This window comes from Chiloscyllium punctatum, chromosome 27 (genome assembly GCF_047496795.1).
Source record: "Chiloscyllium punctatum isolate Juve2018m chromosome 27, sChiPun1.3, whole genome shotgun sequence".
Classification (NCBI taxonomy): domain Eukaryota; kingdom Metazoa; phylum Chordata; class Chondrichthyes; order Orectolobiformes; family Hemiscylliidae; genus Chiloscyllium; species Chiloscyllium punctatum.
This window is the reverse complement of record NC_092765.1, coordinates 26,175,864-26,203,052: the sequence shown is the minus strand read 5'-3', so window position 1 is coordinate 26,203,052 and position 27,189 is coordinate 26,175,864. Positions and strand designations below refer to the sequence as shown.

Sequence of the window (27,189 nt, the reverse complement as noted above, 5' to 3'; positions counted from 1 at the left end):
ATCTAGACCAGATGGGAAGTTATCTCAAATCATGCAGTGTTGAAGCTTTTTTTCTTCTATCTTGAGAAGAGGAACTTTAAGATAAGTTAATACAATAATTTAGATTATCAGAATTGACTAATTGACCACTGATCCAGAAACCAATCTGACAAGCACATCATAATTCTGTGGACTATCATAATATTTGTTGAATAATGCCAAACAGTACAAAATAAGCTAATCCTTTGTTAGATTTGGGTTGTGCAATGGATAAACATGTCCGTGCCGACCAGGTATCCTAAATTAATCTAGTCCCATTTGCCAGCAATTGGCCCATATCCCTTTAAACCCTTCCTATTCATATGCCCATCCAGATGCCTTTTAAATGTTGTAATCGTACCAGCCTCCATCACTTCCTCAGGTCTTGTGTTGGGAATATTCCCATCGCACGTAAGCATTAAGGCACCAACCACGCAGAAGGGATTGGGTAGCACAAAATTAAGAGATTCATTTAGTGAGGAGTTGAGAAACTGGTGAAAATAGTACACTTGGAGAACTTATATGCATGCCCGAGTTGGTAACTCCATTAGAACAAACTGAGGCTGTTAAGTCTGAATCACATAATTCATTGCATCATTTTTCCCTCTAGTGATACATACAGAAAACACAACCACACCAACATAAAGGTGTATGTGTCAGGAGAAAGTCACCAACCATGGCAAGGGCTAAGCTTAGCAGAAGAGGGACAGATTTATTTGAAAAGGGAAGAAACCCTTTCCTTACTGCCCACAAGCATTACTATAAAAAGATCACTTTCTCTTAAGTTAAATTTAAAGTGAGATCTTAATCGTATTATGAAAGCTTGATTTGAATGTGTGGGGCATGTGAGCCACCTTTCCAAGAGGAGTTGCTCACATGGTTCAAAAGGCATCACCATAAAAATGCTAATTACTCCTTTTACAGCAGATAAGGGATATGTTCCCATTTGTTTTATTTTTGAATTTATCAACACCATGCTCCCTGTCCCTCTCATCTGTTTCTTCCTGCCATTTTGGTGGTAGGTCTATCTAATGTAAAGGCCTTGCAATTTCAATATTTTGTAAGTTATCTGCATTGCATTCTTATCACCTAGAAAATAAATATTATTGGATATTGAGGTTGGATTGCTTTGTAAATGGTTGCTAAAAATCTGGCACAAGTGTGTTCAACAACACCTTGGAATCCATTAGTCTTGATTGCAATTGCTTGTGGTATATTGTGGGACTTTTGTTGTGGAGAAGTTTTCTTTTAAGGTGTTGGATGATTGAGCTTGACTAGAATTTATATTCCAGAGTCGGTTTGTGTGTGTTTAATGTGGTACGTGATGGAAATTATTTTTGCTATTTTGTTATTGAATTAAAACAAAACCCAAAGTGGGGAAAAGTTGCTCTAAAGTCGGGCTCTGTTCTAATTGGACTGACAGAAACCTTTACATTTAAACATCTTTTTGCTACTTACAGGGACGAACTTCCGTAAGATGTATTTCAGTTTTCAACTAAGTTAAATAACTATAAATTAAGTATTTAACATTAGACGGAGCACAGGAACAAAAAGACCTTGTACTTTACACATACATATTCTTAAAGGTGGCTGGACAATTTGATAAGACTTGTTTTTAAACAAGCAGCGCATTTGCTTCTGGTGTTTAAAAGTAAGCAACATCAATCCAAATAAGATATGCTAAATGTTTTTTGAATTGTAGTTAAAACCACAACTGGAATATTGTGTCCAATCCTGGCAGTCCACCTTAGAAAATCTGTCAATACTTTGGAATGGGTGTAGAGGAGATCTATTAGAAGGTACCATCATTGAAAGATTAACAAACTTCCTTCCTTGGACACTCTGAGGAGCAGGCAACAGTGCTACAAAGCGATCTAAACCAGTTAAGCGACTAGGTAAGCAGAAGCAAATGGAGTGTAATGCGAGGAAGTAGAAAGAGTGGAAAAGCAGAATATGTATTTCAAAGGTTAGACACTAAAACATTGGTATTCAAAAGATTTTAGATGTCCTTATATGCAACTCAGAGAGTTAACTTACAGATACATCAAGTAATTTAAAAGTCCATGTTATATTAGCCATCTGGCAAAGGAATTGGAACATAAGATAAAGGAAGTTTTGCTGCAATTATATAGAGCTTAGATGGGACCACATCTAGAATGTGACATACTGTTTCAGTTGTCTTGCCTAAAGAAAGATTTACCTTACTTTTGAGGGAATGTAACAAATGTTTACCAGATAAATTCCTGATTGAGAAGGTCATTACAGTGAGGACTGATTGAGTAGAATAGCCCTCAAGTCTTCGCTGGACTTCAGAAGAATGAGAGGTGATCTTGAAACATGCAAACTTCTGAAGGGACATGGTAAGTTAATACTGAGAGACTATTTCTCTTTTCTAGAAAGTCTAGAAAACCAGAACCAGGATTTTTAAGATTACATGTATTCCCTTACCACTGTCAGGAGACTCAGCTCCAAATGCATTGCCTCCAATGTAGGCTGCTCCTTAGTCACTTGTCACTCCATTAGTGGACTGGAGATGCATCTCCTGCCTTTAATCAGACAAGAGTCCTGAGAGCTACCAGCCAATCCTGCTAATCCCAGCATGCCACTAGGTACAGTAAATACATCTGGGGCTGCAAGTAGTTCCTAAAGTGCAGAACCATCAGGACTGGCAGGGCCTCAGTGACAAGGGCATTGGGGAAATTTATGGGCCCCATCTACCTACAAATCCATCATTGAGCGAATGTAATCTTCAACCTGAGGTGTGGAGTGTCAGAATAAGGGACCATTTAGGACTGAGTACCCTAATGTCTGTGAGCATTTGTGCAATACTGCTCATTTAATAGTCATATCTGTTTTACGACAGAGTCCTGTCATCAGTAACTGCAAATAAAACACACTCAATTTGTCATACAACACCTAATTTTGATGTTTGAAGTTAGTATCTTTTAAACCTCCTGATTAAGATGTTTCCAACTCTACAACAGGCTTCTTCCTAGGTACAGGTCAACATAGTCCCAGAGAGATTACTGGGCTGTTGACTCAGCAAGACAAGTGGTGGTGGTTTAACATAAGGATCAGCCTACCTCAGGCAAGGGAGTGAGTTTAAGTTTCATTGTAACTTCATCTGGTTCAGGAATTGAACCCACACGGTTGACATCACTTTGCGTTGCAAACCAACTGTCCAAACAACTGAGCTAGCTGACCCCAGATTGCAAGTCAAACGACCTGGTACACCCTTCAAGAATCTATCCACTTTGTTGAAGATATTGAACATGGAAAAATTGAAAGCTGAGACAGAAATTTGAACCAACATTACTGTGTGTGAGCATTAGATTTCCATCTATCACATTTTCCATGTCAGTCAAAATAGTAGCTGGCTGTCAGGTGAGGAATTTGAATTTAAAGTCTCCAACACCCGCTTGTGTCACGGCCAATTAACATATCAGGTGACAAAATCCAACCCGATGACAGAATCTTGCAGGGTCTGAGTCAGGTGGGCTACGATGAGATTTGTGCTCGATTCAGAGGAAAGGTCTGCGAGGCCTATCTTGCTGTCGGGACCATCTTGCTGCATCTCTTATGGTTTTGCCAAGTGGTAAAGTGAGAAGGCAGCAACATGTTTCCATTTAAAGGGGGTGATAGTAAGTTCATGGAGGCACCCACAATCAGGCATTCTGACACAGCAAGCTAAGGGCACCATCCCTTACCCATTGCCCTGTAGGTACATTGTTCCTCTTGCTGCCAACTCTAAACACAGACATTGATCCATTGTACATCCTGTATGGACATGACATTAGGCATCATGCTGGCAAAGTTACATTAAAAAAAATTGAATGTAAGAGCAAAATAAACACATTTGTACAAAAGTGAGACAATGTCATTCATTTCTTCTTTGTCTTTCTCCTGCTACATCTCAGTGTATTCCATGGTTCAACCCAGAGTGGAGGAAGCCTGCTCAGCTATTGGCCCTGGAGCTTTGATCAGATTAACCTGGATTTGGATGTCCCTGGCCATTCTGAGGATTTTCTGCAGCCGAAGCTCTCTTTAGCACAACTTTCAAAGCTTGGGAGGTGGGGGTTGGGGGGAAGGGGTAGGTGTGAGTGCAGGGGCAGGATGCAGGTGAAGGGCCCAGTCACCTCGGGAATGTCTTGAGAGCAGATTTCTTGAGGAGCATTATATGTGGTTTGTCTTCAGGCTGGCCGACTCCTGGGACTGCCCAGTTTCCTTGTGAGGACCAGGCACCTGGTGTGCTCACCAAACTCCCTGTGTCCCTTGTCACCACCTTCATTCCTGAGGACCAGTGGCTGGGATGATGGAGTGCAGGGCTGTGTACTCTCTGCAGCAGACCCTGAGGGTACTGGATCTGGCTCTCTGTGGCAGCTGCCAACATCCTTGCAGACATCCAGCCGCTCACATGACTTGCTGCAGTTTCTGAGCATTGAGGGCCACTGGGCACCACATCCTTGTCTGCTGCTGCTACTCCTGTGGCTCCCTGTGTGATCTGATGAAGTCCTTGATTGTCTACACGTGAGGGGTTCTCTCCTTCCTGGGGATGAGCAGCAGCCTGGTCTTCATCAGCTCTCCAAGTGCCAGCTGCCTGGGGCATTTCCTCCTCAGCCCAGCTGCGGAGCTGGCACACTGAGGTGTTTACCAACTTGTGCAACCAAATGTTCAAAGCTTAATCTCCCATTGAAGTGTCAGTACCTGGGCTGATTGAGGGGGTTTAGGACAGAGTTTTGCTGATGCTTCGTCTTTGGCTTTGGTACCTTTATCTTGAGAGGTTGAGGAGGGAGCTTTGGGAGGAGCCAGCAGTATCTCTACAGAGATGGTGGACAGCCTGGCAGTGCCTATGAGACCAAAGAGAGAGAAGGCTTTGCGGGGTAATGGTTAGATGTGCAATGACTTACATTGACAACAGGCTTACTAAAAGAATGGAAATCTGTTTAGTTGAGTTGGCTGGACACCTGGTTTGCAATGCAGAGAGACACCAACAGTGTGGGTTCAATGAAGGATTCTCCTTCTCAATCTTGCTTGAGTGTGGTGACCCTCAGGTTAAACCACCACCAGTTGTTTGTCTCTCTAATGAGAATCAGCCCTCCCACTGAGGTTCATGCTCACAATTGTCTGCAACATCTTCCCTCACTTGTTCTTATTGCCCTCCAGGCTTCCACACTAGCAACTCTGCATGGCCTCTCTGGAACTCCTCACCACAGTGTGGTGACCTTACCTCTACCGTGCTGAGAGATTGCAGTGGAATGAAGAGTGATGCTTGGTTGTCAGGGCGTGGATATCTCAATATCTCTGCAGGAGTGGTCTCAGTTTTCATCAGTGAGGAGTAGGATTCTCAATTCTCAGGCATTGAAGAGTTGAATGTCAGGCACCCGTCCACCCTTTCAACCCTATTGTGAGGTGTCTTTTTCTTGAGAGAAAGGGAGGAATTGAGTGAGGTGAGTGTGAGTGCCACGGCAGTTACTGCTGGTGAGGAGTCCCAGAGAGGTCGTGCAGAGTTGGTAGTGTGGAAGCCTGGAAGTTAATGAGAACGAGTAAGGGAAGATGTTACTGACAGTCATGAGCTAGAACCTTGGTGGGAGGCAGGTGTTCTAGCAGAGAGTGAGTGTGAGGCGGAAGAATGGCGATACTTAAACGTGAAGCAGAGAAGACCACTGATGTTCTTGTGGCACTGCTGGCTGTTCCTCTGATGGCACTGACTCTGTTGGCAAGCTCTGACCAGGGTCTAGTGGCAAGGTCTCTTGTTCTGATACTCCAGAAGAAGTCACCCCTCCTTTGCACCACCCCCTCCACCAGGTCCCTGTCAGAGAATCGCAACGCTATCTTCCTCTTCTCCAACACGTTCAGATTCTGTCCTTGCTCATCCGGTGCACTAAGCCCTTTTAACCCTGACCCAGCAGCCAGGGCTGCAGATCTTTTGAGTGATGAATTGTCCCAGAGATGGTACAGAGTCATATGGGGATAGAACTGGGTGTGAGGAAGCTAATAAGTTTAGCAAGATATCTTGGTTAGCCTCATGATGAGAGAGAGTCCTTCCAAGAAACCTGATGCAACTCACACTTAGCCAATGTAACATAAGATTCAGCCTTTATTGTCTTTGTTTGATAGTCCAGCCTGTTTGAAGCAGCTATTTTAATTGTTATAAAATAAAACAAAAATTAAACTTAGTTTTATTTTTCTGTTTTGCTGCACAAACGCTAAAAGCTAATTGCATCACTTCAGAAGTAGAATAATGACTCAGGTTGTTGATGGAGAAGCTGAATTATACTGGATGTTGTCATTGACCCAAGCTATGACAGTGATGCTCTACATTCAGTTGCATAGTTCTCTTATTCTGCACACTCAGTGGCTATTCTTAACTATCTCCCTTTGATTCTGCATTGCAACATGAAACTTAAGATGGTTAGGCTGCAGAATTCTAGCTAATCCTTTTATTTGAAAGTTTTCTTCAAAGAACATTCAGAAAGACTTACTGAAGCAAATTGAACCCAGGATTGCTGCCACATTAGGAATTAAAGTAAAGTGCACTTGATTTAGTAACATTTTGTTTTAAAACGTGCCATATATCGCTGGAATAAGAGCAACAAGATGGAGTTCTGCCAAACCTCATACCAGTTTGACTTTGCCCAAGCTGCAACATTAATACCTCTGGAACAAAATGAACTTTACAAAGTTCCTAGCCAACCAACTGTGTAAACTTCATTTTCAACCTTTTTAACCTGGCAAAGTGCCCCATCAGCATTTTGCAAACATGAAAAACCGTAAGAATATTCAGACACAAGTGAATGAAGGTCTGCGATTATAGGAATCCAAAAGCTTTGCTTCCTTGCCCAGAAAGCTGTGTAGAATTGGTTCTGATGACTCCCCATCCTTACAACTAACAGCTGCTAGTCGTAGAATGGTTACAGTGCAGAAGGAGGCCACTAAGCCAATCGTGTCAGCACTGGCCCTCCAAATGTGCATTATGACTTGGTGTCCTTCTGCCTTTTTTCTGTAACCATGTACATTGTTTCTATTCAAATAATGCCCTTTTGAATGTCTTGATTGAACCTGCCTCCACTTAACTCCCAGGCAAGACATTAACTACTCACTGTGTGAAAAAGTGCTTTTGCTTCTTTGACAAATTATTTTAAATTGTAACCTCTCATTCTCCATCTCTTATGATTTTGAAAACTTCGATCAAATATCCTCTTGGTCTTCTTCACTCCAAGGAAAGCAATCCCCACTTTCAACTTCATCTTCATAACTGAAGTTTCTCTACCTCTTCTTCACACTGTCCAATGTGTTCACATCCTTCCTATAGTCTGATTCTCAGAGATGTACACAGTACTCCAGCTAAGATCTAACAAGAGTCTTGTACAATTTTAGGATAACATTCTTTTTCTCGTGTCTAGATTAGAGTGGTGCCTGAAAAGCACAGCAGTTCAGGCAGCATCTGAGGAGCAGTAAAATCGACGTTTCAGGCAAAAGCCCTTCATCAGGAATACAGGATGAAGGGTTTTTGCCCGAAACGTCGATTTTACTGCTCCTCGGATGCTGCCTGACCTGCTGTGCTTTTCCAGCACCACTCTAATCTAGACTCTGGTTTCCAGCATCTGCAGTCATAGTTTTTACCTATTCTTTTTCTTGTACTCTATGCTCCTCTTAAGAAAGCCTTGGATAATGTATGTTTTATTAACTCTCCGCAACCAGTCTTGCAACCTTTAGTGATTTGAGCGCATATATGCCCAGGTCCCTCTGCCCCTGTATCTTTTATACTGTCTCTCCATGTTCTTTCTAGTAAAATGTATCACTTCACATTCCTTCACACTGAACTTCATCTGCCATCTATATGCCCGGTCCACCATTTTGGCAATGTCTTTTGAAGTTCTGCACTGTCCTCCTCATAGTTTACAATATGCTGCTTAGGTTTGTCTAGATCCCAGCTATGGAAATTATTTCCTGTACTTGGTCTAGATCATTAACGCACATCAAGAAAAGCAAAGATCCCAATACTGCCCACTGGGGAACTCTATGACAAATCTTCCTCCAGCCCAAAGAAATTGTCTATTAATTATTACTCTCTGTTTCCTAGCATCGGTTATTTTTGAATCCATGTTCATACTGTCCCACGTATTCCATGAACTCTAAATTTGCTCTCAAGTCTGTTGTGTGGCACTGTTTCAAACACTTTTTAAAAGTCCATGTACACCACATAAACAGCGTTATCTATATCAGCCTTCTCTGTCACCTCTTCAAAAACGCTGAAAGTAAATTCAATATGAATTTCCCTTAAGAAATCTACGCTGACTCTTATTAATTAACCCACATTTGTGTTTGTGGCTATTATTTCCATCCCAAGTTATTGTTTGCAGACGTTTTCCACCACCAAAGTTAAACTGACTGGTCTGTAATTGCTGGGCTTATCGTTACTCCTTTTTTGAACAAGGATGTACATTTACAATTCTACAATGCTCTGACTCTAGTGGAGTCTAAAGACAAGAGCAAATTAGTGCCACTGGCCAATTATTTCCATTCTCACTTCCTTCGGTGCCCTTGAATACATTTCATCTACTCAAGGTGCCTTGTCAACTCTTAAGTAACAACAGCTTATCTAATCCCTCCATTTCATTAATTTTTGAATTCTTCTAATGAATGAATTTCCTCCTCTGACACCACAGTCTGGCTAGCTAATGCTTCCTGAGTAAAGATAAATGCAAGGTATCTATTTAAAACTCAGCCATGTCCCCTGCTTCCAGAACAGAAATTGGTGCTGAACATTTAAGCTGAAATGTTTAAATTTCTCTTTTAATATTTTGAACTATATTAGCCAAATACATTTTTATGTGATTATTCCAAGTATTGAAGAATTATAAATTAAATATGTTTATAAATCTTAATTATAGTTTGAAATTATTTTTATAGCTGCAGTCTTTTCTATATTGGTCAGTAACATTCAGTCGTTATTGAGTTATATACCATAGATTTTTCTAGATTTTTATATAGAACTGATCAAAGTCACACACAGAATATGGCTCCTTAACGCTTTAGGAGCGCAGTGTGAATATTGTAATGATAGAGTGAAAGAGATTGAATAATTTGTAACTCAAGAAGAATTAGGTCTTTGTTAACAGCATAAGGTATAAATAGATCTACCTGGAACTATTCTGCTCAGAACTTGGTCGAGGCAGGAAATTGCCAGGAGAACAGCAAATGTGCCTCAGGGATGCCCTCAAAGCATCGCTGAAGAGATGTAACTTTCCTGCTGACCCATGGGAGTCCCTGGCTTAAGATCAACCAAAATGGAGAAGGTTCATCTGGCAAGGTACTAATCATATCAAGAGACTTCATTACGAACATGCTGAGGCAAATGCAAGGCATCTGTCGGAGTATATATAAACCTCTAAACAACTCATCTACCCAACCCTTCAAACATTACATGTCCTGTATGTGGCACAGTCTGCAGATCAGGCATTGAACTTACCAGCCACCTCAGAACCCATTGAACTGGAGTGGAAGCATGCAATTTCCTATTGCAAGGAACTGCCTAAGGAGAAGGATTGGATATTGTGCTGTACTGAAGCAACTCGTCACTGCTTGAACACACAAACCTCGCTAATAAGACAATTTAACTTGATGTTTGTTGCAGAAACCATCATTGTTACTAAAACTGTTGGATGAGGTTGCAAGTATCAGACAGTAGTGGTGTTTTAATGTAACTAGGACTTTGTAATCGCTGCTAAAGGACTCTTTCATTCAAAACCTACCATATTTCCCAGTGACGGTAATAATTACTGGAAGTGTCTACCAAATCCAGCTGCACAATTCTACTTCATGAAACTTTAAATCATTTTAAACTCTGATTTACAAGATTGCCAGAAATTTATGAAGATAGTGAGAAAGGTAGCATTTCTGGTTTATTGGACCCTATTGATGCATGGGCAAATAGGATTACCTGAAGCACAGACTGGCTCTTCTGCATTGAACATACATGTTTCTTCTTTTGCCAAACTGACAGTAGGATGAATGATTGAAGGATGTTGCAAGGTCAAGCCTGACCAGACGTCAGTGATACAGCAAATAAGGAGGATATTCAGCCCACTGTTAATGGTGTTCCAAGTTGTGGTTAATGCTCTGTTGAATGGACATTAACAAGTTATATTAAATATAACTATGTACAAGGATAGGTAAGAGATTATGTTTTCTGGAACCCTACAGACTCAGGCTCCAGTTCCATGTGATCAGACTTAACAAAGATATGGCTTATTTTTGCACATGCTCAATAGTTTTTCTTAGTTAACTGAATAATTAACCGTTTCCCAACATTTACCCATGGCACTGCAGATATTTCCCCTCCTAATTTCTTTTTGAAACTTCATCATTGAATCTGCTTCCACCATTATTTAGATATGTATTTCAGGTTATAACCACTTGTTCCACAACTGTTTTTCTTCAGATCTTCCCTGGCTCTGCCAATTTCATTTTAACCTGTGTCCTATGGTTACCACCTATTGTGTAATTGGAAACTGTTCCATTTTGTTTACTGTGTTAAAATCCTTCAAGATTTTCAATACCTTTTGTCAATTTTCATATAAGCTTCTCTTGTTCGAACAAGAAGAACCCAGGTTTTCTAATCTCCTTATCCCCAACTAGTTCTCAGTTGCTTGTTTCTGATGGATAAATCTCAAACAAATTTTTTTGAACTATTATTTTCCAAATCCTAAACTGTTTTCAACTTGGTATCAGTGTTGCAGTGACATCACAAGCCTTCAGTGTGGTATTGCAAATCAATCTTTGCTTCGTAACTTAATATGTTTCCTATTTTTAGAGGCATTTCTGAGTTTTGTGTGTGTGTGATCATCAGTCCAAACCAAAAACTGTGTGGCCTTTTTATCTCCAGTTTAATAATTGCACCTTTGGTGCAGAAGAGATAACAGAAACTCAGTTTAATCATTTGTTTTATTTGAATAAAAATAATCCCCCGCACCACCTGCCATTTTCAAAATGAGGGCCAGATGAACAGTTTGCTTCCATACCACTGCCAATAAATATCTTGTCCTTTATGTAGTAAATTATTTACATCAACTCAACTGCTATTCACTCCCTTCCCCGCCGCTGAATAAAAGTGTTGCTGTGCCACTCTGCATGTCTGAGGCCCTTTCTTCAAAGCGCATCTGTTCTGTGGTAAATTTGTGAGTGAGTGTATGTTTTCAGGTGTGCACTTTACAATTGGCAGATGGTATAACCAGTGCACTGAACTCAGTGTGCTACATGTTGACATGCAATTATGTGCCGCAGAGCAGTAGTTTACCTTTCATCTCTGAGTGTTTTCCATTTCTATCATGCTGTTACACAGTGCTGCCAATGAAGCCCTGAACAGGGAAAGAGATTGGCAAGGAATTGTGTTCAAAACCTAAACAGAGGAGTAGGCCATTCAGCCTCTTAAAATGTCCTGTACCATTTTATGGCCCATGACTTATTCATCTTTTTTAAAATTCATTCACAGGACATGGGTGTCACTGACCAGGCCTGCATTTATTACCTGTCCCAATTGCCCAAAGGGCAGTAAAGTGTCAAACACATTGCTGTGATCTGGAGTCACGTATAGGCCAGATCAGGAACTGACAGCAGTTGCCCTAAAGGACATTAGTGAACCAGATGGGTTTTTCCTAACAATCAGCAATGGTTTTAGTGTTGGTTTCCCCATAGTCCTTATACTTTTATTTCCCAATTACAGATGCACTATTTCAAAACTCAGTTCACTGCTGGATTTTGCCAAACTTTTGGTCATGTAACTTGTGCAGGGTTAGATCCAGCCAATCTGTGGCCATGTGGGGTCAAGGGTCACTTGGAGTGGAGGGACGAACTGGCTCCTAAGAGACAAAATAGATAACCCATCCAATGTCATGCTGCACCAAGTCAAATTATCCAGATTAGTTAGTTGTGTAAAATGTTAAAGAAATACGTACGACACATTCTAAAAATACTCAGATTCTGGAAGATTCCAGTTTTTAGACAGCTAGTTGTGTATGAGTGTATCTCCCTTCTAAATTCCTAGATTTATTTTGTGTAAATATCCTCCACATCCAAGTAGGAGATTTTAAAAAAATTCTCTCGGATTGGTTTTCGCTGTTTGAACTGAAACTTTAAGATTATCAAAATAATTCAACAAAGTAAAATCAAATGCTGGCTCTTCCTTGGCATTCTGTTTTAATTCTGGGTTACAACAGGATTAAACTGTATCAAAACACTTTCTCATTGTGTTAGTTTTGATATAAATGCAGACAATGTAAGGCAGTAATGTGCCTGTAAGTGCCATTGTTAAAACTGAGAGGTTATCTAATTGGAGAATATTTTTGGCTGGCTTAAATTGTAGATGGGATCTTCTAAATAAATGAAGAAAAAGTTCTAACTTCAGAGTATTTATGATAACTGAATGCAACATTGTGTATGTCCACACAATTAACATATTTCTGCAAATGATCATAATTCATAAAGTGAAATGACTTGCAATTCAGAAATTCTATCCCATATCGATACAGAGGTTTACAAAATTATGAGGGGCACGGATAGGATAAATAGACAAAGTCTTTTCCCTGGGGTCAGGGGGTTCAGAGCTAGAGGGCATAGGTTTAGGTTGAGAGGGGAAAGACATAAAAAAGACCTAAGGGGCAACTTTTTCACACAGAGGGTGGTACGTGTATGGAATAAGCTGCCAGAAGAAGTGATGGAGGCTGGTACAATTGCAACATTTAAAAGGCATTTGGATGGGTATATGAATAGGAAGGGTTGGAAAGATATGGGCCAAGTGCTGGTAGGTGGGACTGGATTTGGTTGAGATATCTGGTCGGCATGGACAGGTTGGACCGAAGGGTCTATTTCCATGCTGTACATCTCTATGACCGGTATGGTAGTTCTTGATTGAGAATTGAGACTTTGGCAAAGGTTTAGTTTTCAAGGAAGGGACCATGTCCACTAGTTGTTAAACTGGTAGGAACCCCAATTCATTTTCAGCAAGCCTGACATTATTTCAAGGCAACCCAATAATCACCTGAGCAACTTGAGGCCTTCCACCAAATTTAGCTGAGAGAAGTGGATAAATCCATTTAGAAACTCTTCATTAACAGTGATATTCTCTGATTCTGTTGCATTGGACCCTTGAATGATGGATCTTTGGAGAGAGAGAGAGAACTGGAGTGGGATGGAAAAACAAGGGGTAGGTATGCTAACCAGCAAGCTGAGGGTCTATGTCCTATGGAGCTGAATTCCCCCTCCCTCCTCAGTTTCTGCACCTTCAATTGGATTGCAAATGCCTGAACACACCCCTGCAGACCACAGAGACTGACTTCGCTGAAATAAAAACTGAAAGAGCTGAAATATTCAGCAGGTCTGGAGCATCTGTGGACAGAAGAACAAAGTTAGTGTTTTTAATTGAATGCAATTCTTCAACAAAACAGGGCTAGCTGGCAATCTTCTCAAGTGGTGTATTCTTTCCCTTTTTGCTGGCAGAATTCCAGAAACTACAGCTTGAGACCCTTAAATGACCCTTGAATGATGTCTGAACCACCTCCAGTGGTTCTCCAGGTGGGAAGGCCTACTTTTCTAACCTGGAGCTTGAGCTGTGGGAGTTAGGATGGCAATGGGATTTCCATGCTGCACCTTTTTACCCAACTCAGATGTACCCACCCCTCGTCACCACCATCACCACCCCCTAACTCCAACACCACCTCAAAACCACCTCAGTGGTGGGTATTAAATCCTGCCCATTATTTTGGAAACACGGACATGACATGTTGAATAATTATTTCCTGTCAGAGAATCAAGAGCAAGCCAAACTCGTAATGTCAGCAGGTTGTTGGAATAATGGCAAGATTAAAATAACAACAAAAGGCTTCACTGTCACACGGCCTTATTCCCCCCATTTCTTAAATGTCATTTGACAAATATTCTTTTTAAAATACTCCTATTGATAGAATCTTAGTCACTACACTTCAGTTTCTTTAATCTGTTATAAACATGAGCACTGGAATTTATAGTCCTACTTCAAAGACTATATAACAAAGCTGTAAATCAAATTGTAAACTGGCAGGTACCCCACTGCAGTAATAAAAGGTTGGTGGAATCAGTCATGCAGCAGTAATCGTATAATTCTCAGACTTATGTCAATAGACAGAGTGAAATAACAAGCACTATTCTTTCTTACTGTGGATAGTTTCACCTGCCAAAATATTTAAAGGGTGTGAGTTGTAAATGTATTGATAGCTTGACAGCTCTCTTGGTGGTTTAATTTGATTTGGGCACTTTTATTTACATACATATGTTTTCAACAATCCCAAAAGACATTGAACTCTCCCAAAGGACACTTGTCCCATAACATCTGTGTGGGAAGTCAACATTGTCAAGGGTAGCTTGCCACTCCAAGAGGTATCATATGTCACCATTTAATTCTGCAGCTTTATATCATCTTCTCACAGGCCTAACGTCATGTTTTGGCATTACACTAATGAAAATCCAGTCAACCTGGGGCATTTGCACTTCAGTGAGAGCAGTCACCTCTATGATCTATAGATATGCAGATTAGAATTTGCCCCCACTCCCTCTTTAGAAATTATTGGTACCATGTTTGGGAATAAGACCTTTGGATTCAGGCCTCTGCCACCATTCTTGTGTATGGAGGAATCTGAAGCTAGGAAGCATAAAGAGAATTCAGGAAAACCCCATTTCCCTATAGAGTCTTTACAATGTGGAACTCAATACCACAAGGAGTACTTAAGGTAAATCATCATCTGATGCTTTACATCAGTTTCACAATTTCCAGTTTGCAGGCTCCAGCTGCTTCTGCTTCACCATAATCCCTTTACACATCCATGTCCCACCATGTCCACTAGTTGTTAAACTGGTAGGAACCCCAATTCATTTTCAGCAAGCCTGACATTATTTCAAGGCAACTCAATAATCACCTGAGCAACTTGAGGCCTTCCATCAAATTAAGCTGAGAGAAGTGGATAAATCCATTTAGAAGCTCTTCATTAACAGAGTTGTACTCACTGTTTGTATTGCCAGGATGATCTCAGGGCTCTCTGCTTCTTCCTGGAAAAAAGGCCCGAACCACCATCATCCGCCACCACCCCCCTCCACCTGACTGAGCTTGTCTTCGCTTTGAACAAATTCTCCTTCAACACCTCCCACTTCCTTCATGTCAAAGATATGGCCATGAGCCCCAGTTATGCCGGTCTCTTTGTGGGGTAGGTGGAGCATACCTTGTTCTAGTCTGACCCAGGCGCTCGCCCACAACTTTTTCTCTGGTATACTGATGACATCATCAATGCTACTTTCCCCTCCCATCTGGAATTGGAAAAATTTAATCTATTCTCTGTCCAGTTTCCACCTTACTCTCTCTTTCGCCTCATCCATCTCTGACTCCTCCCTTTCCTTCCACAACATCCCTGGTTCCATTTCTGGAGTAGGCTGGCCACTGATGTTCACCCACTAACTCCCATAGTTACTGTGACTATACATCCTTCACCCTGCTGCCTATTACATTCTTCCAGTTTCTCTATCTCCATCATGTCTGCCAGCTTCTATAAGGGGGCCTCTGAAATGTCCACCCACTTCTTCAACTGAGGACTCCCCACCACTGTAGTTATCATAGCACTTAGCTGTGTCTAATCCATCTCCCACACTTCAGCCGTCATCCTTTCTCTTCCTTCCCACAAAGCAATAGAGTTCCCTGGTCCTCATGTACCACCCCACTAGCATCCATATCCAAAGGTTCATTCGCCATCATTTCCCCCAGCTCCATCAGATTGCCACCATCAGAGACATAGACCCCTCCCCACCCTTGTCAGCCTTCTGCAGGGAACATTCCCTTTGGGATACCTAGGTCCACTCCTCCTTCAGTCTCAGTATCTCCCCACACACCTAACACCTTCCCATGCAATTGCAGAAGGTGTGACTCATGCCCAGTTGCTTCTTCCCTCCTCATTATCCAAGGCCCCAGGCAATGATTGATGATTAATGAAAACTGAGTTCAGCTCCACCAATACAGGCTTCGAAGTGGATAAAGCAGAACATCTAAAGATTTCAAGGTGTGATGATCTACATCAGATTTCTTCACAGGCTTATTAATAGTGTTTAGCTTGTTAGTGTAACTTGTATCTGAATGTTACCATGCAGTGGAGGTGATGGCCTGGTGGTATTGTCGTTTGGCTATTAATCCAGCAATCCAGGTAATATTCTGGAGGGTTTGGATTTGAATCTCAATTTGACAGACGGTGGAATTTATTTTCAATAAAAATCTGGAATCAAATGTCTAACAATGACCATGAAACCATTGTTGATTGGGGGTTACAAACAATCCAGGTCACCAATATCCTTTTGGCAAGGCAATTGCTCTCATTACCTGGTCAGGCCTACATGCAACTGACTCTTAACTGCTCTCTGGGGGCAATAAATGTTGGCCTAGGCAGTGACTTACATCCTGTGAATGAATAATAAAATTGTTTCTTCCTGCGAAGACTCAGTTGCTTGCAGTACATTTCTCCAACCATAGTTGCCAATGGTTTGTATCCCAAAACTAATGCAATATAGTGAGCAGCAATGGAAACTGGAATTTAATTTAGCTGCACCATTCTAAATGGTATCAACTGTGGGCATTGTTGGCTAATGGCAGAAACTGACAGTAATGGGAATTCCAGTAGATCCAGAACAAAGAATTCCAGTCGACCCAAGTGCAGTACTGGATGTTTATAGCTTTAAAGATTTCACGGTTTTAAGCACTAATCATATTGCCTGTAGCAACAGGAGTAGTGGAGCAGCAGAACAGAGAAATTGCCTTTAGAGAAACTCATGGAAGATCAACAAAGTGAAACTGTGCTTAATAGTAAAGGCTTTTACTTCAGACCTAGTAAGTGCTGAAGCTATTCACACTTGACAGTTACGTATTGATCAGAAAGCGTGTATCTGTAGCAACAGCGCTAATTAGAGGTTCAGCTATCAAATGAACAAATATTAGAGCTCTGTGAGTAAACTTAAAAATCTCATTTTAAGGGTGAAATTTCAAAGGCACAAAAGGGACTGAGGAGGTTAGAAGAGTTAAAAAGGAATACTTACAACTCACAATGCGTATTGGCACCATAGTGAGTTGAAACCATGAAATATATCAGCTGGAATACAGAAATCCAGAGCCATAGAAGTATTTAAGATCAAGGTGGCAGTAACATTAACATTTTGAAGCTCAAATTAAGACAAATAAAGGGCAACTTAGAAGTCTAGACAAATAAAGTCTAACAAAAAATGGTAAACAGACTATGAAAACAGTGATCAGATTGGAAGATCCTTAATTTAAACTATGGTCAAGTTGGGATGAATTTATTAAGAACACAAGCACCAGGGTTCCTTTTGGAAGGCTGTGGAAAAGAATGGGTCTTTGTTAGGCTGTGAAAATTGGAAAATCATTCATTTTGCCTGGGGGGGAAAAAATCAGTTTGCTTCCATTTTGACTTCAGCAGGTGGGAGACCTCCATTTTGATTGCAAAAATACAGAAAACTCCTCTAAGCCATGCAGAATACAGAGATGCTCTATTGCAGTATTTAAAGCTTCAAAAACAACTAAATAAACCAGCATTACCACACAACACAGTTGATGAGCCTTCAGGTCAAGGGAAATAAAATAGCCCTACGATGACTGAAGAAAATTCAGATGATGGACAACAGCAAAGTTAGCAAGAAGGTGCAGATGAAAAGGAAATGAATGAGCAGTGCAACACAATTGAGGTCCTTGATAATTCTTAAACTGAACTTCTTAAGCACCAGCAGAGCCTGGTGAACAAACTGTATAACTGATATAAATTCAAGAGGAATATTTCAATTCACCTTCCAAGGACAAATTAACAGCAGTAGTGACAGAGCTAAGTCAGCATCAATCCTTGAGAAGCATGATTGCAGACATAAACATGTTGGTTCACCAATAAGAAAAGTATAGAAGCCGATCCAAGATATTCAACCTAGTCTACAAATTGAAGCTAAGAGTTTATTTACTTCAACATGGATGGAATTAGCAGACTGAGAATAAAGATTAAAGATCGGTTGCATACCACTCCATGGAAGCCAACATTAAGATGGGATGACTAACGTTCACAGATTTCACAACATGGCCAATAAGGAATTACATTGCACTGAGATCTGAGATATTGTCAAGAAGCAATTGCCTGACTCAGAAATACAGGATGCTATCAAAAAGAAAACACTTGTTTCAGCTACCTTCCCTGAAAAGAATTCATGAGATTAAATGTCCCCAGATTAAGCTACGGAGCAGTTGCCAAATTCAGTAAGGACAAATTCCACAGCAGAAGACATTACAGAGGTTAGAGGTCTTCTAAATAAGTAATGGAACATCTTCCTAGTTTAGCAGGAACAACATCCTAAACAAAGGCCATCAAAGAGATAAATGATCTTTCAGGGGAGAGAGTCTTAATAGACCACACAAAGTCAAGAATAGAACCAATATCGATAGTCCTCAAGCAAAAGATGTAATAATCTTCCAACTCTGAAGGCTGTGAGTTAATCCTTCTGACTGCTTGAACGTGTGAAGACTTAGTGGTTACAGGGAGAGGAGAGGGGCTAGTGATGAATGTAATCATGTACATGGATGCATGCATGTTAACTAAGGGGATTAAACAGTTTGGGCAAAGATGTTGTATAAGATCATGATTGTGAAAGGATTAATGTTGGAGAGTACTTAAAGCCCCACCTAATCTGGTGGGTGGGGATATGACAGAGGGAAGAGCTAAATCCATAGGTCTCCTCATGGTCTCAGTAACAAATTCTCCTTGGGCCCCTTCATTACTTTTGAAACCTCAAACAAACTCTCCTTTCTTTACTTGAAATCTCCAAAAAATACAAACCATATTTCATTCTGTCTGTTATCATAAATCAGTCTTTCTATCCCAGTCATCTTTCAAGCCAACTTTTACTGGACTTATGCCATGGCAAGGATATTCCCCTAAGATGGGATACTGAAAACTGGACGATGTCTGTCCAGTATTTAGTATTGGTTATTTGCTTTTAAATGCTGTTCCTTTTGTATTGTGTACACACATAGAACCCCAAATTATTGCTATTTTGCTGTTAGAATGTATTATGGGCATCAAGACACAAAAGCAAGTAAGTGACCAAGAAAGTATATAGTCTGATAAGGCTGAAGATCAGGGTCTGGGAAGTGACCTGCTCAGACTGCTAAGATTCAGGAAGTATGGTACTGTCACTTCTGAGTCATAGAGTCATGCATCATGGAAACAGACCCTTGAGTCCAACTGGTCCACGCTGACCAGGTTTCCCGAACTAAACCAGTGACACTTGCATGCGTCTGGCCCATATTCCTCTAAACATTTCCTACTCATGTACCTGTCCAAATATCTTTTAAATGTTGTAACTGTACCTGCATCTACCACTTCCTCTGGCATCATTCCATACATGCACTACCCTTCTCAGGTTCCTTTTAAATCTTTCCCATCTCACCTTAAACCTATACCTTCTAGTTTTGAACACCCCTATCCTAGGGGAAAGACATTTGCAATTCACCTTTCCTAAACCCCTCATGATTTTATAAACCTCAAAAAGGTCACCCCTCAAACTCATTCACTCCAGTGAAAGAAGTCCCAACTAATCCAGCCTCTCCTTCTAACTCAAACCCTGCAGTCCCAGTAACATCTTTGTGTATCTCTACTGTACCCTTTCAATTTAGAAATATTCATTCTATATTTGGTTTTAAGGATAAACAAGAGACATCCTTAGTGCCATGCGGGAAGCAGACATGAAGAGTATGCCTCTTGACCCCACATTCAAGGACCCAATCACTGCTTCCAACTTCCCACCATCGACATGTATTACTGCTGCATTGCTATCTCTGATTTAAGTATAGGGTACTTTTTGCCAATGGGCACTTGATCAGGAATATTGGAGCAAGGCTTAGCCTCATCATTCAGATGTAGTAGACTTGGACTGGACTGCCAACGATGGCTGCACTAAGAACGTGGCCCTCACTTTTCAGCCACGACTGGTATTTCATAAAAGCAGAAAATGTAAATGATTTCTTCCTGTCCCATTTTAATTTTTGAAATCAAAAGTTACCATTTAATGTAGAGCCAATAAATCATTGGTGTAACTGGAAATTGTTTGGAGCTGAGCCTATTCAGTGTATATTTTAATTCACGTTTTGCAAATAATTTAAAAGTCAAGGACGTAGTGTTATGAAGTCTATACCTCACATAGGAGTAGTTCTTGACTTTTACAAATTACCATTCCATTGACTTCAATAAACAGTCATTTTAACATGTAAAATGAGTCCTGAACTTGCTGTCACCTGGTAGTCTCTCAACATTGAGGTTTTACACCCCCTTGTTGAATTAAACCAAGTCGAGAAAATTTGGAAATGTATTTAAGATTCTTTTGTGGTATCCTACGAGTCATTGTATTTATTTCTGTGTTGAATAAATGATTACTTTCCTATTCCAAAGGTCAGCACACTAATACTTTCATGCATTTACTAACAGGCTTGTAATGTTTTTCTGGCTGGTCGGTCACATAGTGGCTGTCTGGTAATTTATTCTGAATCCGACTGAGTAACAATGGCCACCTTTCACAGACCTGTATTGTCTTCATTTCAGAGGCATTGTCAAAAACCACTCACTGTTGTCATCAATGCTTCACTTAACTGCCTCCAACCTTGTGTGTTCATCAATGACTAATCTAGGTGCACCATTAAATTTAATTTGAGCTGCTGTTGAGGCTGAAAGCATCATTACTCACGAAATTAATGTATTTTATTTAATGTACCTTTCTTTTCACATGTCACCTCAACCCACAATAGTGAATTTCAGCAGCCTACATCTCAACATTGTTCTATTAGCCATATGCTGTTTGTTGTGTTAAAATTCACCTTTTAATACTACACCAGGGAGTAGTCATTACTCCTCCATCAGCCAGTCTCTTTTCACATGAAGTTTTTTTTGACAAAGTATATAAAACCAAAAGTGATTTCCACTACTTTAACAATGTACTAAAGAAAAAAAAAGGCTAATTTGAAAATAATGGGCAAAGAAAAGACAAGTCATTGGGGGGAGAATAATGAATCATACTTTATTTATCTGAAACTTAAAATGATTTATAACTTTATAGCATAATTAGGATGTTGAAACAAGCAAACTATTGCATGTGAATCAGAATGCATTAAGTAAAGCATCTCCCCACTAACAACATCCTGGGGGTTACCATTGACTAGAAATGAAAATGTACTAGCCATATAAATACAGTGGCTACAAGAGCAGATCAGAGGCTAGGAATCCTGCAGCAAGTAACTCCTCTCCTGACTCGCCATAACTTGTCCATTATCAACAAGGTATAAATCAGGAGTGTAATGGAATACTCCCCACTTGTCTGGATGAATAGACAAGAAGCTTGACATTACCCAGGATAAAGCAGCCTGTTTGTTTGACACTTTGTTCACAAACATCCACCCCTCCACCACCACTGATACTCAGTGGCAGCACTGTCTATTATGTACAAGATGCAATGCAGAAATTCACCAAAGATCCTTGGATAGCACTTTCCAAACCCACGACCACCTACATCTAAAAGGGCAGCAAATACATGGGAAACACAGTGTCTGCAAGTTGCCCTCCAAGCCATTCACTATCCTGACTTGGAAATACCTGTATATCGCTATTCCTTTAATGTCACTGGATCAAAATCCTGGAATTCCTTCCCTGAGCGTGTTGTGGTTCTATCTACAGCTTATGGACTGCAGTTCATCTCTACCTTCTCAAGGACAACTAGGGACAGGCAATAAATGTGGACCTGCCAGTGACAGCCATGTCCCATGAGTGCTTTTTTTAAATCAAAACTATAGTCTAAATCTTTATTCTTATAACAAATATGATAAGAGAGGGGAAACAAATTAGTGTTGCCTCACTTTTTTCTACAAACCACATTGATGAAGCTTGTTACTTTGTGTAATTCAATATTTCAAATTATACAAATAAATTTACATTTTTCTCAGAATTCCATGTTTGAATCCTTCCAATCAAGTTTCCACTCCTGCCTCAGCTCCTGTCAAGGTCGCAAATGACATTAGGTGAAATCTTTCATCAATGGCATGTGTCTCACTCTGATTTGATTTGGTTTATTATTGTCACATGTTGCAAGGTACAGTGAAACATATTGTTTTGCGTGCTATCCAGGCAAATTATACCTTATATAAGTACAACAGGATATAGAATTGAATGCAGAGTATAGATTACAGCGATAGAGAAGGCACAGTGTATATGAGAGGTCTGTTCAAAAGTCTGATCAGTGGGGTAGAAGCTATTCTTGAATCTGTTGATACGTTTTCAAATTTTTGTATCTTCTGCCCAATGGAAGAGGGTAGTAGAACGTAATATCAGGGTGGAAGGGGTCTTTGATTATGTTGGCTGCTTTCCCAAGGCAGCGGGAAGTGTAGGCGGAGTCAAAGAATGGTAGGCTGGGGTGCATTCACAACTCTCTAATATCTTGCAGTCTTGAATAGAGCAGTTGCCATACCACGTCATGATGCAACCGGAGAGGATACTTTCAATAGTGCACCTATAAAAATTGGCAAGAATTATTGTGGACATGCCGCATTTCTTTAGTCTTCTGAGGAAATAGAGGCAATGACGTGCTTTCTTCACCATAGCGTCAACGTGGATGGATCAAAACAAAATTGTTGGTGATATTTACTACTAGAAAATTGAAACTCTCAACCACCTCCACCTCAGCACCATTGATACAGACGAGACATGTCCTCCACTCTGCTTCCTGAAGCCAATGACCAACTCCTTCATTTTGCTGACATTGAGGGAGAGATTGTCATCGTTACACTATGCCACTAAACTCTCATCTCTTTCCTGTATCCTGTCTCATCATTGTTTAAGATCTAACCCACCACAGTGGTGTCATCATCAAATTTGTAAATGGAGTGAGAGCTGAATTTGGCCACACAGTCGTGTGTGTGTGTATAAGAAGGGGCTGAGTACACAGCTTTGTGAGGCACCAGTGTTGCAGATTATTGTGGAGGAGGTGTTATCACCTATTCTTACTGATACAGTCTGCGGGTCAGGAAGTCGAGGATCTAGTTGCAGAGAGGGGAGAGAGTCCTAGGTCTCGGAGTTTGGAGATGAGTTTGTTTGGAATTACGATGTTGAAGGTAGAGTTAAAGTCAAAAAAGAAAACCACAGCTACCGGCTGTTTGTTTACCCTCCCCCATCAGAATGACTTGCTGCCAAAGAATCGAGTCCCCCATCACTAAAGCTCTGCGAATCTCTTTCCTCCCTTGTTGTACAGTAGATCCAACCATGGTGTCACAAACTTGGCTGCTGTTGCTTTCCCCTGAGAGACCATTCCCCACAACAGTATCCAACATGGTATGTCTGCTTGAGAGGGGAATCGCCACAAGTGACTCTTGCACTATCTGTTCATAATTACTAGTCTTCCTGGTGGTTACCCAACACTTTTCTGCCTGTGTAGTCTTTACCAGCTCACTAATCTGTCTCAGATCATCTGCTAAAACCCTCATTTAAGCATCTGGTACCTTTGGATGCAAGATTAGAGTGATGCTGGAAATGCACAGCAGGTCAGGCAGCATCCGAGAAGCAGGGAAATCGATTATTTGGGCTGGAGCCCTTCATCAGGAATAAGGATGAAGGGCTCCTGCCTGAAACGTTGATCTTCCTGCTCCTCGGATGCTGCCTGACCTGTTGTGCATTTCCAGCACCACTCTAATCTTGACTGTAATCTCCAGCATCTGCAGTCCTCATTTTCGGCTACCTGTAAATGCATTTATTTCAAAGCACTTTTGCTGGTCTTCCACAATCTACCCTCGATATCCATGAGGCTATCCAAAACCCTGCTTGCTCAAGCTTTACTTGCAGCAGGTCCTGTACCCCTATCACTCCAGTATTCACTGACCTGCACTGGCTGCTTCTCAAGCAATATCTTGATTTTAAAATTCTCATCCTTTTGTTTAAATCTGTTCCTGACCTTACACTCCTTATCACTGTAACCTTCTCTTGGCCCAACAGCCCTCTGTTCTCTGTGCTCCTCGAATTCCGAATTGTGAATCCCCAATTTTAATTGCTCCAACATTACCTTCAGTTTCCTTGGCTCCAAGTCTGGAATGCCTTCTCCAGCTCATTCTCCTCCTTTCAGACAGTTCTCAATTCGTAGCTCTTTGACCATGATTTGGTCATCTGACCTGCTATCTCCCTGTACAGTTAAGTGTCATACTTTGTTTCTCAGTGCTGCTGTGAATTGCTTTGAGACATTTCATTATCTTAAAGCTCCGACATAAAAACTGTGCAAGGTGGTTAACAACAATGTCCCTAATGTTTCTGTAGTCTGCGAGTGTGCCTTATTTGGAATCACCTATTCGGGAATAATCACTTGTATAAGATAAAGTTAAAAATCACACAACACTAGGTTATAGTCCAACAGGTTTATTTGGAAGCACTAGCTTTTGGAGTGCTATTCCTTCATCAAAAGTACTGGCAGCATGAAATGTACACAACTCGCATTTATGTAGCTCTTTTAACCTAGGTACCTCATCGGAATGTAATCAAACAAATAGAGACCCGAAGTGACAGAAGTAGATACTATTCAAAGAAAATAGGATTTAAAGCTTGTTCTCCAGGAGAGAGAAGTGGAGAGGTTTGAGAGAGGGGGGAGGGATGAGGGAGTTCCAGAACTTAGGGTTTAGTTACCTGAAAGCAGACCACCAATGGTGGGGTCAAATCTGTAATGTCCTAAGGTCAAAATTACAGAAGTGCAGAGATCTCCAGGGGTTTGCAGGGCAAGAGGAGGGTGCAAAGATAGCAAGAGCTAAGGCCATGAGAGATTTACAAACAAGGCTAAGAATTTTTAAATGGCTGCATCACTGGACCAAGAGTTACTGAAGGTGCTAGGTTCAGACAGCAGAGTCTTGTGTGACGTCAAAGTTTTGGAAAGTGCAACTGGAAGAGTGGCCAGGAGTGTGTTGGAGTTATTGGATTCAAAGGTAGTGAACTCCAAAATGAAAATGGCAGGGAGAAAAAGCTTAAGGAAGTGTGGGAGTGCCAGTCCACACTGCATTTCTCAAGCTGGTTGACTTTTTAATCCTAAAATATTGCAATCTGCCTCATTTTAAACACTTGCACATAATTCATTGTTTTGGAAGATTGTTGCTTTAGCTAGAGTTAATAAAGAGTAACTGTTTCCAATGACTTTAAGGTCATTTGACATTAAAAAGAGGAAGGCCTCCCCTTTTTCTCCAGCAGTAATGCCAAATATTTGTATGCGTTAACACAAATTAAATACTTGAGAGTTCAAAAAGAAATATCATTGGTTTCTGACTATTTTCATGTTTTCACAGCTTTATTATTTGTGTGAGCTTTTTTAAAGTTTACTGCAGTTTAGTAGAGTGTTCATGAGAAAGACCAAAGTAAATATTAAAGGTAAAATGCTGTACAATGACTGTCAATAGGTCTGTGAGAATGTGGCTGTGGGAAACGTGTATAAGCCTGTATTATTAGATGCACAGCAATGATACCAATCTGAAGTCAGTAAAAAGTGGAAGTTTAGGAAAATTTTACTTGTATCATCTTATTACTACTATCGCAGAACTCTGGTAACACAAAGTATCTTTCTTATCCAGGATCGATTTGAAGCCCTTTTCCGGGTTTATGATGAACAAGCCACATTCCAACTGTTCCAAAGCTTCCAGAGAGTACGGATAAATTTCACCAATCAAGAGGCAGCTGCACGTGCCCGAATAGAACTTCATGAATCCGACTTTAATGGCAGCAAACTCAAACTTTATTTTGCACAGGTACGATATAATGATCTTACAAACCTTCCCCGAGATCTGCATTGTAAATATTTCAAGTTATTCCTGACTATCAACAAATCAGTCATCTATTTAACACGAGTGATAAATCACATTTTGCCCCATTGATACCCGGTGTTAGTAGAAGTAGACAATGTGACTAAAATGATAGCCAGTGTCAAGATTAGAATGGTGCTGGAAAAGCACAGCAGGTCAGGCAGCATCCAAGGAGCAGGAAAATCAATGTTTCGGGCAAAAGCCCTTCATCAGGAATGAGGCCTCAATCCTGGTGAAGGGGTCCTGCCCGAAACGTCAATTTTCCTGCTCCTCAGATGCTGCCTGATCTGCTGTGCTTTTCCAGCACCACTCTAATCTTGATTCTGATCTCCAGCATCTGCAGTCCTCACTTTCACCTAAAATGATTGCTACTTCACCATGACCACCTTTGCAGCTATGTAATCAGTCCTTTGACATGCTGGGTTTCTGCTATTAGACATGTCAACACATTTTGCATGTAAGAAAGAGTTTCTACTGATTAATTGGAAGAAAATACTTTCAACTGTGTGTCTGGACACCTTTGCTTTTGTGGAAATATTCAAATTATTTCAATATAGCATAGTACTTTGCGCAGTCATACTTCCGTAGATGATTTATGGCAGAGCAGTAGATATGATCTATATGGACTTCAGTAAGGCGTTCGACAAGGTTCCCCATGGGAGACTGAATAGCAAGGTTAGATCTCATGGAATACAGGGAGAACTAGCCATTTGGTTACAGAACTGGCTCAAAGGTAGAAGACAGAGGGTGGTGGTGGAGGGTTGTTTTTCAGATTGGAGGCCTGTGACCAGTGGAGTGCCACAAGGATCGGTGCTGGGCCCTCTACTTTTTGTCATTTACATAAATGATTTGGATGCGAGCATAAGAGGTACAGTTAGTAAGTTTGCAGATGACACCAAAATTGGAGATGTAGTGGACAGCGAAGAGGGTTACCTCAGATTACAACAGGATCTGGACCAGATGGGCCAACGGGCTGAGAAGTGGCAGATGGAGTTTAATTCAGATAAATGCGAGGTGCTGCATTTTGGGAAAGCAAATCTTAGCAGGACTTGTACACTTAATGGTAAGGTCCTAGGGAGTGTTGCTGAACAAAGAGATCTTGGAGTGCAGGTTCATAGCTCCTTGAAAGTGGAGTTGCAAGTAGATAGCATAGTGAAGAAGGTGTTTGGTATGCTTTCCTTTATTGGTCAGAGTACTGAGTACAGGAGTTGGGAGGTCATGTTGTGGCTATACAGGACATTGGTTAGGCCACT

The 27,189-nt window shown here is 40.8% G+C and overlaps 1 protein-coding gene across 5 annotated transcripts in view; it reads left to right on the top strand.

The window, feature by feature from the left end:
- Nucleotides 1-27,189, top strand: part of LOC140453569 (calcipressin-3-like) — a 172,626-nt gene that overhangs the window by 87,957 nt on the left and 57,480 nt on the right. For all 5 annotated transcript variants that reach the window (XM_072548366.1, XM_072548368.1, XM_072548367.1 and 2 more), the window contains one exon: nt 25,709-25,882. In XM_072548366.1, coding sequence (XP_072404467.1) covers nt 25,709-25,882 — 174 coding nt within the window. The remainder of the gene's footprint in view (nt 1-25,708; nt 25,883-27,189) is intronic.